The sequence below is a fragment of the Loxodonta africana genome, chromosome X (assembly GCF_030014295.1).
Source record: "Loxodonta africana isolate mLoxAfr1 chromosome X, mLoxAfr1.hap2, whole genome shotgun sequence".
Lineage (NCBI taxonomy): Eukaryota > Metazoa > Chordata > Mammalia > Proboscidea > Elephantidae > Loxodonta > Loxodonta africana.
Window position 1 is genome coordinate 73487587 of NC_087369.1, and position 14761 is coordinate 73502347.

Consider the following 14761-nt stretch of genomic DNA (forward strand, 5'->3'; position numbering starts at 1 on the left):
AAGATGCTAACCAACACATGGAAAGATACGATCATTAGCTGTTAGAGAGATGCAAATCAAAACTACAATGAGATATCATCTCACCCCATAAAAACAGCACAGATATAACAAACAAAAAAACAGAAAATGCTGGCAAGATTGGACCACTCATCCACTGCTGGTGGTATTTTAAAATTGAACAACCACTATGGAAAATGGAATGGCACTTCCACATAAAGCTAGAAATACAACTACCTTATGATCCAGCAATCTCATTTCTAAGTATATACCCTAGAAATCTAATAGCAGTAACACGAACAGGCATATGCACACCTATGTTCGTTGCAGAATTATTCTAAGTGCCCTTCAATAGATGAATGCACAAACAAATGTAATATATATGCACAATGGAATACTACCCACCCATAAAGAATAATGATGAGTCCTTGAAACATCTTATAATGTGAATGAATCAGGAGGACATTATGGTGAGAGAAATAAGTCAATCACAAAAGGAAAAATATTGTATGATCACACTTCCATAAGAAGACAATAATTAATATATATATATGGAGATTGATGCTCATTGTTGGTTGCCAGGGAGCAGTGAGAATGGGAATAGAAAGGGAAGCACTATCTAGATAGCAGACACTTGTTAATTTTGGTGATGGAAATGGTAGCACCAAATGTGGGTGAAGTACACACAGCTTGACCAAAGTAAATGATGTCACTAAGAAGTGCACGAGAGAAAAGAATGGCTTTGGTAAAGGATAAGACAAATATAATTTTGCAATGACACCAACAACCGAAAAATATGTGTATGGTACACAAATACGTATACAGGCATATAAGCATATGAGTATGAACAGGTGGATTCATATGTGTAAATTGATAGAAGTATCTATAGGCATATGTATATACAGGCATGCGTGTGCATGAATGCATGCATATCCATATATACAATAAACCACATAGAGGTCAAAGGTATGGACACTTCTTAGACATAACCAAACTCCTCGAGAGACTGGTTTCCTGGGCTTGACGACTTAGGACCATAGTTTCATGGAACAACTCAGGTAATTGTCATAATATAGTTCATGAGGTGTAGGTTCTACATCCCAATGTGGTGAGTGGTGTCTGGAGTCTTAAAAGCTTGCAAGAGGCCATCTAAGACACAACTGTTGGTCTCTGCTTGTTTGCAACAAAAGAGAAAGAAGGAAACCAGAGACTCAGGAGAAAGTAGTCCATAGGACTACTAGTCTGCATGAACCACGGCCTCATCTACCCTGAGACCAGAAGAACTAGATGGTGCCCGGCTACCATTACTGACTGTTCTGATCAGGGTCACATAGATGGATCTTTATGGAATGGGAAAGAAATGTAGAACAGAATTCACTCACTGGACTGGGTGAGACTAGAGGACTCTCCTAGACTTCCACCCTGAGATATACTTTAAACCTTAAACTGAAATTATCCCTTGAGGTCAGCTTTTAGCTAAATAACAGATTGGCTCATAAAATAGTTTCCTTAAGAAAAATCATTTCTAGGAGACCAAATGGTCTAAAATCACTGTAAAGTGAAGATGAGAAGGTAAGGGGAAAGGAAAACTGGAGGACTGGAAATGATACAACCAGAACAGAATTAATGAGAATAATGACACATTGTGAAACACTGAATAATTTGTGCAGATTGTTAAATAGGAACCTAATTTGCCATGTAAACTTTCACCTTAAACATAATAAAATATTAATTAAAGAGAGAGATGGATTGAAATATATAGAGACAGAAATATACAGTCAGATAAAAATCCACAAATAGAGAAAGAGAGAGAGATAGACAGGGAAAGACAAAGGCAGACAGAGGAAGAGACACACAGAGAAAGACAAAACAGAGAGAGTCATAGATACAGACAGGCATAGACAGAAGAAGAGACAGAAAGACTGAGATAAACAGATGGAAACAGGAAGAGACAATAAGACACAGACAGAGGGACAAAGATAGACAGACTGAGATAAAGACAGAGACAGACAAAGGTAGAGACAAAGAGACAGACACGCAGAGATAGGGATGCAGAGAGAGAGACAGAAAAAGAGAATAGAGACTAGCAGAAACAGGGATGGAGACAGACATACAGTCAGGGAAAGACAGAGACAGATGGGTAAATTCTCATATTTGTTAAGTTCTGCATTGCATACCATAGAGGTACATCTCTTTTGGTGTGGCATTTAGTTTGCTCTCATTTAGTTTGTTTGTATAGCATTATCATGACTATGCATCTTGCCCTGCTTTCTCATTTCTTTACTGAGAGGCTATAAAACAAAGTGAGTGTTAATGTGGGAAGTTTCCCTGCCCCAAAACTTTAAAAGTGAAAAAATAAATATATACTGGATACATGACCTAAGCTGCCAAATGGCAGCAGCCCGCATTTGTGAAAGTTTGAGTGTATTTCAGCTGTCGCTATTTGTACATTATGGAACATCTTTCTATTGGGAACAGCAAAAGACAATTTAAAGACGTAAGCTAGTTGGGTAGGAAAGCAAAAGCAGATCTTTCGGTCAATGTGCATTTTTAGCTATGAAGTCTAAATTTCCCAAGTGAAGATGCCTCTTTTTTGATGAAATGAAATCCTAGCATTCAGTTCAGGAAAAAGTAATTTCAAATTGCTTAGAAAGTTTGTATAAAGGAATTGAAATTATAAAAGAAAATCCCAGAACAAACTTAGTTTTACCCATCTACTGAAACACTACTTCCTCTTCCTCCAACTTTAGTAATTTATAAACATTGAAATGAAATGAGGTTTGAGGTTTATACTTGCTTAGATATACAGAGTGTAAGGCAACACAGAAGCGTCATAAGGTGGGAAGAAAAATGCACAGTGAAGGGCAAACATCAAAGAATGCAACAGTAGCTTCCTGATTGAGCCTGTTCATATTACTGTTATGCAATTGTATCTGTCAAGACTTTGCTGGATAACAAAGGATAAAATTATGGAGAGAAGTATAAACTGGCAAGGAAAATTCTGGTTTCAACTAAGGAAAATATTAAATTTGTTGATTGCTTATAATGCATTTATTTGTTCATTTTGTATTAGCTCTTTTACACCCTTTCCAAGTATGTATTTATTATTTGTATAGATTCATAAAAATATTTCTCAGTTTTTTGACAATATTAACCACAAAAATCACTCAATGAAAACAAGTAGGGCTTTTGGGAAGGGGTGGAAATGGTGGCAGTATTCAAATTAGTAGTAATTAGAAGCTAACACATGCAAATCTTGACTAGTGTACCTCTCTTTTTTGATAAAAAAAACACTTTCTACCTTAACCTTTTGATTATTACTAGCTTGGAATTCCATCTTTTGACCCTGTTTCCAGATGCCATGTAATTTCCATTATAAGTCAAAGCATTCCATTACAGATGCTCTGCCCTTAAGTGAGAAACAGTCTTTCCAAATACAATTTGAAAATAAGTATTTCTGAAGAGCAAGACCCATCAACGTACTTAAAAAGTACTTTCTGGCACAAAAATAATTCAAGAAGGTATGCCACAAAAAACCTACATTTGAATCAAACTGCTTCCTTCCACCCCACCCCCAATATAGGGTGATTATAAAATTTGAAAGGTTTGTTTGGAGTTAAAATGCTAGGAAAATTCAAGTGAAGTCTAATTAACATTAAATTGTTCTTAGGTTGAGTAACAATTAAAAAGAACATCCTTAGTCTGAGTGTTTACATGATGAGAATGAAACTGGTGGTGGTCAGCTCTAAATACACCAATCAAAAGAGAGTTCAAAGTATTTTTAATATTCATTTAATCGAACTACAGTAAAGGTATATTTTTTAAAAAAAGGTACACTAAGAGTAGTAGAGTAGTTAGGCTAAAAGTTTCTAATTCAATCAGTCTTTGTCTTCTCATAAATGATGGAGGGCTGTGGTCAAAGGATGGTAAACCAGGAGGACAGGCAGCCACTTCTAACCATGTGATTGAGTTCTGGAGGCATTTTAGGGGTTTTAAAACTTGTCCTCTCCGTATGTGCTGTAAACAATCTTAAGTGTTCTGGGTTACAACTTAAGGAAACCTCTGATAGAGCTAGCTACCCAAGATGGGCGAGGCCTGTTGGTCCTATATCCAGCGGCTGGCATAAGGAGCATGCTACCTGCCCTTGTTTCCAAGGGCAGGTAGCTGTCCAGTTCTCTAGACTTTTGCCTGAGTTTTCAGTCTGGGCAGTGCCCCTCTGGAGGGAGGTACAGGAAGTTACAGGCCACATACATGGGGAAGATCACCTCTTGGTCCTCCAGGTTCACGACCTCTAGCTCTTGATCCTTTCTCAAGGAAAGCACCTGGTATTCAGTGTCCTTCCTGAACATGGCTCTTCCAGCCCTGTCCAAAGAGGCCAGACGCAGGCGGAACGCGACTTTTCTCTGCCATAGTAAGCTGACCCCGAGGCCACAGGACTTGTTTAGGGCACTGCGCCGGAAAATGATTCGCCGGTTAGTGTAGCACACCACTAGGTCCCAGCCGAAGTTGAAGCCGGCCCACCGCCAGCTGCACTGTTCATCTCTGAGAAGCTGGCCGCCACACCGCATGCTGGTCCTCTCAAGATCAGATACATACACGTTCATGGGCCCGAGATCCCTCGTCTGCTCAGCTCGGAGCAGAGCGAGCCACTGCTCTTTATACACCGGGGTCAGCCATGCAGCAGGGATTAGTGAGTCCTGGTCGAGGACACGGGCAGAAGGCAGGTCACAGATTATGTAGGCAAGCCGCAGCTGCCGGAAGACCGGCACGAAGGCAGTGCCCTGCTCGGTCTCCAGAAAAGGGGCACCCTCCGCCTCCCTCCTTTGCCTGGCAAACCATACGTCAGCGTTCGACAGTAGAGTTCTGCGCGGCCCCCTCCATGTTGGCTGCAGCTGCAGAAACATCCATTTTTTCAGGGTGATGTACACGTCCATCTCCACCTCAAGCACCAAGAGCTCTGAAGAGGCAATGAGTTCTTTCATAAGATCCTTGCTGACTTCTCGCAATAACTCTTCACTACGCTGGGTCATCAGGTTGTCCAGCAGCCACTGGAAGCACATGGTCCTGACACTTTGGAGCCCGTAGCTCTCGGCAGAGTAGTAGTAGCCACACACGGTCTGGGCACCAACCGTTTCCTTCATTACCTCCTCGCACTGCTGAATCAGCTTGTCGAACTGCAGCATGCTGGCTGTGGCCAGGATGGCTATTACTCGGCTGGGCGGGATGAGCACAGCGTCACGGTACAGCGAGCCGAAAGCCTCGTGCAGGGAATCCCGATCGATGTTCTCGTCGGGCATCTGCAGCTCGATCATGTTCATGGTTGTCTCCCGCCAGGCGCCGCTGAACATACTTGAGAAGTAGCCTGACTGGCACAAGTAGACCCTGTGCAAGTTCCACTCCTCCCCCAATGCGCGAATCTGCACGTCGCTGTCCTCCCCCCTCAGGAAGAGTGCCTCGTAAACTGACTCGGACCTGTCCTTCATGCGCTTCCGGCTGGGGGCTTTCTCCAGAGGCCCGCCTGGGCCTATCTTCCGTTTTCGGCCACCCTGACTGGTGGTAGGCCCAGCCTCTTCCAACTCCTCCTCTTCCCCTTCCAGTGGCACTGCTGCTTCGGCTGCTTCCTCCTCTTCCATGACTGCTCCTGGCTGTTCTGGGGCATGCCCCACGCTGCGCCACAGTACTCTACTGATTAGGGCGCCCATGATCCATACCTCAAGGACGCGACCGTCCCCGCACTGGCTCAGTCCAGAGGGCTGCTGGGAACAGTTGACGTACAGCCTCACGTCACCAGGGACGCCAAGCCCCGCCCCAGGGCGGGACAAGGGCATACTGTTAGGGAGGACCTCACTGCGCATGCTTCTGTTCAGAGGCGGTTTCTCGGACGCTCCGTTCGCAGGCAGGTGGGGGCCACCTACCTTCTGTGAATTTCTTCCATTGTTTTCAAGAACACAGCTTGCACTTCCCCCTCTAAAATATTTAGAGATCATTCCTTTTTGGTGAATTAAATCTTGGGCCCAGCTTCATTCTCTAGGGACTTTCTTTTCATTTATTAACGTTTAACACTTTCACATCACTTTAAGCTCTAAAACCATTTTCTGTGATAGAGGTGGTAATTTTTTTCCCAACCTAATGCTTTGCTTTTGAACTTTTTAGTATTTCCAGTTATAGAGATATTTTCAACTCTCGCCGCGTTTGTGTCCAAATCAGCTGCTTTTAGGCTCTTGGCTCCTTTCTCCCTAGACACCCTCCTATTTAGCTTTGGGGGAGATCTTAAGTTCCTAGAATATTCTTTAGCTTTATTTATGTTTTGTTGTTGTTTGTTTATCTGCTTTTCCTCCATCTGTTTGCACATCTTGCACCCTCTGCCTGTAGGAACTTTCCTTGTTATATCACTAGCCAAACACCTATGCATTCCTCAAGATCTGAGACCTGGCTCAAAGATTGCCTCTCTTCACACATCCAAGATGGAGATACCTCCTTTGTCAGTGGCACTCCAATTTAATTTTGATCAAAACTTCTGTGCAAATGGAAGCAGTTTTGTTGTTGTTGCATGTAATTTTCCTTGCTATATTTTCAGTGCTTGGGGCAAGGAATGTAACTTACTTGACAGTGGATCACCAACACCAGGCACCAGATCTACACATAACAGACTTGCAATTAAAAATTTTTTTTGAGGAATGAATGAGATAGTTTTCCACTTTTCAGAAAACGAAGAATAGGAAACACCGCAGAGAAAAGTGTAATAGTCTAGACAAAAGGCATGTTGCACAGGGGTTCTGGATGGGAGAGTAAGTGCAATGATGAGGAGAGAAAAACATTTCTCTGAACCAGTGATATATGATTTATTGAAGAGAAGCAAGTATTAACTGTTGAAGGATTAAAAAAAATTGGGTTTTAATTACTCAGAGAATCCTTGGACACTGAAACATCTCTTAAGTCATTTAGCCCTTCCTGAACTAGAATGTTCCCCAAAGTGTATATTGTAGTTATACATTATATTAAATTTTAAATATTCTCTGTTATGGGACTTTACAGAGTTGTTGGTTAAAAAGATCTAAGTAAATTCTAAAACAGCAAAGCAGGTTGACAGTGTATAAAAGGATAGAGAAAAGGGTGACTTTAGTACTTAATGCCTCAGCCTAAAAAGCTTATCCCCATCTAGATAAAGGGTCCTTCCCAACAGAGTCTACACTGTATTGAGTCTTAAGTTAGTGATGAGAAGAACTATACTTACTTAAAAAAGAAACTGCTCTGGGCAAAAAAGTCAGGAAGAAAATTCAGACGAAGCATAGATTGCAGTCTTTAACAGAAAATAATCAAACATGGACTTGTGGTAGGTGATGTGGAAGGTTTAAAGAAGCAAGTATTTTATCTGGTTTGGATGTGGTCAGGAAGTGAGGATAATAGAGGATAATATTCTGAGTGTATATTTGAAAATACCTTGTGCATAAGAAGGGCAGATTAGAGTAAATCTAAACCTGTAATTGATAAAAATAAAACAAACAAAAATTGTAATCACATATTAACTACAACAAGGGTATATTGTGGGTTGTACGGTGACCTTGTTTTTGTCTGTGCTTATAAGAATATATGAAGTGGCCTTGTTTTGTCTCACTTTATCATGGTCTCAGAGTGACCTTGAAGCTGGTATTCTGTGAGATTGTTTATATACAAGGGAAGACTAACATGTCCTAGCTGCAAATGCCAGGCCAGCTTCTAAGAACACTGAGGCTTAGCTGTGAGCGACATGCTGGTTCCCAGAGGTCAAGAGATTTATTTTTCAGCACCCATAACCCCTATAGCTAAGGAAAGAAGAAGTTGGGCCATAAGACACTGATTCCTGCTATTCGGATTTTCACCGTTGCTGAGATTTTGCTGATCAGGAGTTTGTTCAGAGAAGGTAGTCTGACGTTGGACATGGGTTAGTCTCTCTTGAGCCCTTTGTTACAGGATACACTGTTGAATCCTCTGATGTGACATTGTGTAATAGCATTTAAGACTCTGGATGAGATACATTGGCCAACTGTAGTGCAAGTAATTATAAGACACAAAATGGTTATTCGACCTTGATACATGTCTTATAAAAGCCAGGCAGTTAACTAATTCAGCTGGGTCTGTTTTAGGGTCAAAGACAAGTTTGGGACCATCTTTGCCAGTTGTATTATCCCTGATGTGGAAATTGTAGCACACTAGGATATATGAAGAAGAAGTCAGTTATTTCTTCTGGGAGTGTTTCAAAGAAACTAGTTTTTTGAAACTGGGTTTTCGAACAAATTTTTCTCCAGGGAAACATGATTCACTTGAGGGTTTACTTTTAAATATCTGAAAGTCTCCAACAATTATCCAGAATACACAGCATAAGTTAGCATGTTCCTGGAAGCCTAATGCTTACATAGGAAGTAGTACCCTAATGTGGCACAGATTGTATTCAGAGAATGTTGTTGGTGTTGTTATCGTTGAGTCGATTCGGACTCACGGCGACCCCATGTGGCAGATTAGAGCTACTCCATAAAGTTTTCTTCATAGTGACCTTTCAGAAGCACATCGCAAGGCCTGTCTTCTGAGGTACATCTGGGTGGGTTCAAACTGCCAACCTTCTGGCTGGTGATGGAGCGCTTAACAGTTTGTGCTACCAGGGACTTCTTATTGGCAGTGTATCACTTTTCTGTCACAACAAGAGAAAGCCAATTTTGTGTTCTTCAAGATGGACAGAATAATCAGTTTTTCCAGTCTATCAGGAACAAACTGAATACCATGAACAACCTGACTATCAGGGACACTGTAGCCCCAATATTGGTGCCTACTCCTGGTTGACTATGCCTGGCTGATAGGGTTGTAATGACCTCACCAGAAGTATTTTGTTGATGTGAGGTCAAGATCCAATTTTTGTAAGACTGAAGTTTGGAATTCATGATGTAATGGGAAATTAAGTATCAGAAGTGGCCTGCAAAACTAAATCTACTTTCAGAAGTGTTTAAAAGAATAGCAATTTTTCTGTTTTCTTTTGTTGTTTTATTTTATTTATTTATTTTTTTGGTCAGGAGGACCAGATTGGGAATGTCAGGTCTAGCTTTTTTTTTTTTTTTTTCTTAGTTGGCAGAAGGAGACTATAGAGGGTCAGAATGGTAGGATTTATAAGGGATATCATATTAGTGTCCTAACTACATCAAAATGTAATAATAGGTAAGATTAGCTTTTTTAAAGAGGCAGAAAAAGGTGGTGGAGAATAAGAAAATTAATCTTGCTCTTTCATCTTGTGAGGAAATTGCCCACTTCTGAAGCCTATGACTTCTGGAAGATTGCTAATAACCCTCAGTTTAAAGTCTTCAGATGGAGTAAATATCCAGTAGTCAGGAGGATGTGACGAAAAACATGAATCCAAGGATCAACACCACGGAGTTTTACTGATGCTAGTTGTTAACAGTTCCTCAGAACATCTTCTTTATGGAGGTGCAAGGGCAGATTTTTCTGATGCTTATTTCAGAAGACTTAATCTCCAGGATGCGGATCATGTAAAGGCTGTTTAAGTGGGTGTTTTGGAAGTGCGTTTAATACCTGTGTGATAAAGCCGGGGGCAGCATATGAGTATTTTGAAGTTATTGATCACTTCAGCTCGTAATAGGGTAGAATCTAAAATTGGGGGTGATGTCCCAAATGGCCTGTTTTTAATTATTAAGTAGATAAACTGTGGGTACCCGGTGGTGTTGATCATATAAACGCTAGAGTTAATGGTTTGCTAATTTTAGCTTTAGGATTCCATATTTATGATGGATTAAGTTCATGTTATTGACTGTCTATTTCTAGTTGATCTAATTTTGGTAGATTCAGAAAATCATTTATGTCATCTAAGTTTTCAAATTGTAAGTAATAAAGAAGGGGAGGCAGAGCCAAGATGGCGGAATAGACAAACACTTCTGCCGAGCCCTCTTTACAACAAAGACCCGAAAAAACAAGTGAAACAAGTATATTTATGACAAGTGAGGAGCCCTCAGCATCAAAGGCAAGCTTAGAAAGTGAACTGAGTGGCAGGGGGAGGAAGAGATGGTTCAGAAGTGGAGAGTAGTTACCGGACCTGAATCGAGGGGAGCCCTCAGGCACCATTCCCGGGAGCAGCTGCGGAGGGCTAGTAGTAGCGTTCAGCTGTAGTTTCCTCAGGAAGAAGCAGCCAGCCACACAGCCTACTCACACCTCCAGAACCAGAGAAGAATGGCGCTCTTGGCAAAAGCTAAGTACTTGCATATATTTTAATGCCATCCCCCCAAGCCAGCTTCAGCGGCTGTCTTCCCTGGGCCTGAGACAGGCCCTGTGGAGCACCTAGAGCCATCCTCCTGGCCTTGGAGATGGAATAAATTTGCAACTGGGGGAAAAGATAATTTGCCAGCTCCACTAACCGGTGCAGGTCAGGACAGAAGCAGCTCCTGTCCAGGCATAAACGGTCTGTGGGCTTTGAGTAAATTTCCCTCCTGCATGGACCTGTGTAGGCCTATTTCAGGAGACTAGGCCCTTGCTGGCAGACTCCAACCATTTCAGCTGTGCAGCAGAGAGGTGGGTGTTTGATGTTTGACATTGCTTTGCCTGTTAAACAGGGTCCTCACCTACCCACATCAGGGGCCTAAGGACTGGTAGCCCCACTCAGGTCACCCAGCCACCGGTGACAGGGGTCCAAGGATAACTGGTACCTCCCAGTCCTTACAACCAAAAACATTGGGTGCCCATGGTCCGTCTGCAGAACCCACTCACCTGTACGCTCTAGGGAACAGGGACATGCTTTCCTCAGAGACATGTGGGGGACGATTCTCAGCCCCCTGCCCTGTTCAGTTGTGACCCCCTGCTGCAACCAGATACCGGTACCTACATCAATCACCCCTGCCCCTCTAAGACTGTAGGACAGAGCCTATACCACACACTTGCTGATCAGCTACCTGGACACCCGAGCTGAATTTATACAAGAAAATTGAATGGACTCCTAGATTGTTATACCTGATAACAGCTCTAACCATCTGGGGACAGGACGTCAGAGCTCCAAAGGTGAAAGTAATCAAGCTAGCTCACTCAAGCAACCCATTTGGGCATACCAAAACAAAACAAAGTAAGAAGTGACGACACAGTAAGCAAGCATAAAATAAACTAATACAATAACTTATAGATGGCTCAGAGACAACAATCAATATCAAGTCACATAAAGAAACAGACCATGATCACGTCAACAAGCTCTCAAAACAAAGAATCAAGGGATCTTTGAAATGTAAGTGCATTCCTGGAATTACCAGAGGCAGAGTACAAAAGATTAATATACAGAACCCTTCAAGACATCAGGAAGGAAATGAGGCAATACCCAGAACAAACCAAGGAACACACAGATAAAGCAATTGAAGAAATTAAAAAGATTATTCAGGAACATAATGAAAAATTTAATAAGCTGGAAAAATCCATAGACAAATTGTAAGTAGTAGTGTGCTCCTTAAAAAGATATCCATTATATCTGCAACCATGACCCCTCTTTTATTTCTAACATCTAGCGTTTGTGCATGCTCTCTCTCTCCCAATAACTCTTGCTGGATGTTTATCTATTTCATTACTATTTCCAAACAAACACCATTTGGTTTGCTTGAACTTCTTTATGGATTTTTGTTTTATTTAATTTTGGTAAATATTCCCTCATTCCACATTCTTGAACTTATTCTGTTATTCTTATTTCATATTATGGTTGCTTAGCTCATTAATGTGTGTGGTCTTTCTTCTTTTCTGATATAAGCATTTGGCAGTGTAAATGCCCCTCAAAGTACCACACTGGTGTATTCCACAAGGCTATATGTACTGTTTTCATCATCATTTGGTTTCAGTATTTCTTAATTTGCATTATCGATGATCACAATTAATCACTTACTGATCAAATTTTTCACTTGATTCGGGTTGTGATTTAACATTTTTTAACACTAAGCATGTTGTTTCAGTTTTCCTTTGGTTATTAAATTACAACTTATTTATATTGTTTGGAGAGCATGGTTTACATGCTAATGACTCTTTGATATTTGATGACATATATTTGCGCCAAACATGATCAGTTTTTCTAACTGTTCCATCTGTGCTTCAAAAGAATATGGATTCTCTAATTGCTGAATTTATTATTCTGTACATGCCTATTAGATCAAGCTTTTAATAGGGTTATTTAAATCATCCTCTTTGTTGATATGTCAATGTCAGAGAATTTTGATATTATATAAATATATATACATATCCTTCATAGTTACATACACAATAATTAAAAAATGCCATCTATTCATTGTGAATTCCTGCTTTTATAATTTAAGAATTGAAATCACACATAGCATTGTTCACATTTATTTACTTTTTTTTTTAATTATGCTTTTGGTGAAAGTTTACAGCTCAAGTTAGTTTCTCGTACAAAAATTTACACAAATATCGTTATGCAACCCTAGTTTTTATCCCTATAATACGACACTGGATTTCTACACTGGATTTCCCATCCCCATTCAACCAGCTCCTATCCCTTTCTGCCTTCTCATCTCGCCTCCGGACAGGAGCTGCCTATTTAGTCCCGTGTATCTACATGAACTAAGAAGCACATTCTTCACGAGCATTATTTTATGTTTTATAGTCCAGTCTAATCTTTGGCTCAGGAATGGTTTAGTTCTGGATTAACAGAGAGTCCTGGGGCCATGTCTTCTGGGGTTCCTTTAGTCTCAGTCAGACCATTAAGGCTGGTCTTGTTAACTGAATTTGAGTTTGGCACCCTACTTTTCTCCTGTTCCTTTCATGACTGTCTAATTTCACTCAGCGTAATGCATTCCAGATTCATCCATGTTGTGAGAAGTCTCTCAGATTCATCATTGTTGTTTATTGTTGCATAGTATTCCAATGTGAAAATATACCATAATTTGTTTATCCATTTATCCTTTGATGGGCACCTAGTTTTTTTTCCAACTTTTTGCTATTGTATACAGTGCTGCAATGAATATATCTATTGGTGTGACGGCTCTTATTTCTCAAGGGTATATTCCAAGGAGTGAGATTGCTGGATCGTATGGTACTTGTATGTCTAGCTTTTTGTGGAAGTGACAAATCGGTTTCCAAAGTGGTTGTATTATTTTACATTCCCATCTGCAATGTGCACGTGTTCTGGTCTCTCCACAATCTCTCCAACGTTTATTATTTTGTGTTTTTTGGATTAACGCTAGCCTTGTTGGGGTGAGATGGTATCACATTATACTTCTGATTTGCATTTTTAATGGCTAATGATCGTGAGCATTTCCTTATGTATGTTTTAGCTGCCTGAGTGTCTTCTTTGGTGAAGTGCCTGTTCATATGCTTTGCCCATTTTTTAATTGTGTTGTCTTTTTGTTGCTGAGGTTTTGCAGTATCTTGTGGATTTTAGAGATTAGAACCTGATCAGATTTGTCATAGCCAATTTTTTTTCACAGTGTGTAGGTTGTTTTTTTACTCTTTTGCTGAAGTCTTTTGATGAACATAAGTGTTTCATTTTGAGGAGCTTCCAGATATCTAGTTTCTCTTCCAGTGTTTGTGCATTGTAAGTTAGTTAAGTTTTGAATTCTGTTCATGCCATGTATTAGGGTTCCTAGCATTGTCCCAGATTTTTCTTCCATGTTTTTTATTGTTTTAGATTTTATATTTAGGACTTTGATTCATTTTGAGTTAGTTTTTGTTCATGGTGTGAGGTATGGGTCTTGATTATTATTGTTATTTATTTATTTATTTATTTTTGCAGATGGATATCCAGTTATGTCAGCACCATTTGTTAAAGACACTGTCTTTTCCCCATTAAAAAAATTCGGGCCTTTGTCAAATATCAGGTGCTAATCTGTGGTTGGATTTATGTCTGGATTCTCAATTCTATTCCATTAGTCTATGTATCTCTTGTTGTACCAGTACCAGGCTGTTTTGACTACTGTGGCAGTATAATAGGTTCTAAAATCAGGTAGCATGATGCCTCCCACTTTGTTCTTCTTTAGTAATGTTTTCCTTCTCCAGGGCTTCTCTTTCCATATGAAGTTGGTGATTTGTTTGTTCATCTCATTAAAAGATGTCCTTGGAATTTGGATCGAGATTGCATTGTAGTGTAGATTGCATTGGGTAGAATTGACATTTTCACAATTTTGAGTCTTCCTATCCAGGAGTAAGGTATGTTTTTCCACTTATGTAGGTCTCTTTTGGTTTCTTGCATATGAGACTTGGAACTTTCTTTGTACAGGTCTTTTATGTTTCTGGTTAGATTTATTTCTAAGTATTTTATCTTCTTTGGGGCTACCGTAAATGGTATTGATTTGGTGAGTTACTCTTCGACATTCTCTTCATTGGTGTAGAGGAATCCAACTGATTTTTGTATGTTTAGCTTGTATCCTGTTACTTTGCTGAACTCTTCTATTAGTTCCGATAGTTTTCTTGTGGATTCTTTGGGGTTTTTTTGTGTATAAAATCATATCATTTGGGAATAGGGGTACTTTCACTTCTTCCTTAGCAATTTTGATGCCCTTTATCTCCTTTTCTTGCCTACTTGCTCTGGCTAGGACCTCTAGCACAATGTTGAATAAGAGTGGTTCTGGTTCTCGGGGGGAATGCTTTCAGCCTCTCTCCATTTAAGATGATATTGGCTGTTGGCTTTGAATAAATTCCCTTTATTATTTTGAGGAATTTCTCTTCTTATCCTATTTCGCTGAGAGTTTTTTTTTTTAAATCATGAATGGGTGTTGGACTTTATCAAATGTGTTTTCTTCATCAATTGATA

General features: G+C 40.2%; 1 protein-coding gene across 1 annotated transcript; it reads right to left on the minus strand.

Moving 5' to 3' along the window:
• Nucleotides 1-4193: 4193 nt before the first annotated feature.
• Nucleotides 4194-5611, minus strand: LOC100672816 (germ cell-less protein-like 1). Its single transcript, XM_003412689.3, has one exon. It carries the CDS (start codon nt 5478-5480, stop codon nt 4194-4196), a length of 1287 nt encoding a protein of 428 aa, XP_003412737.2. The 5' UTR covers nt 5481-5611.
• Between the last annotated feature and the right edge of the window lie 9150 nt (nt 5612-14761).

Excerpts from the sequence above, each read along its gene's own strand:
- LOC100672816 (XM_003412689.3), bottom strand. The coding sequence starts at position 5,480 with ATGAAGGACAGGTCCGAGTCAGTTTACGAGGCACTCTTCCTGAGGGGG.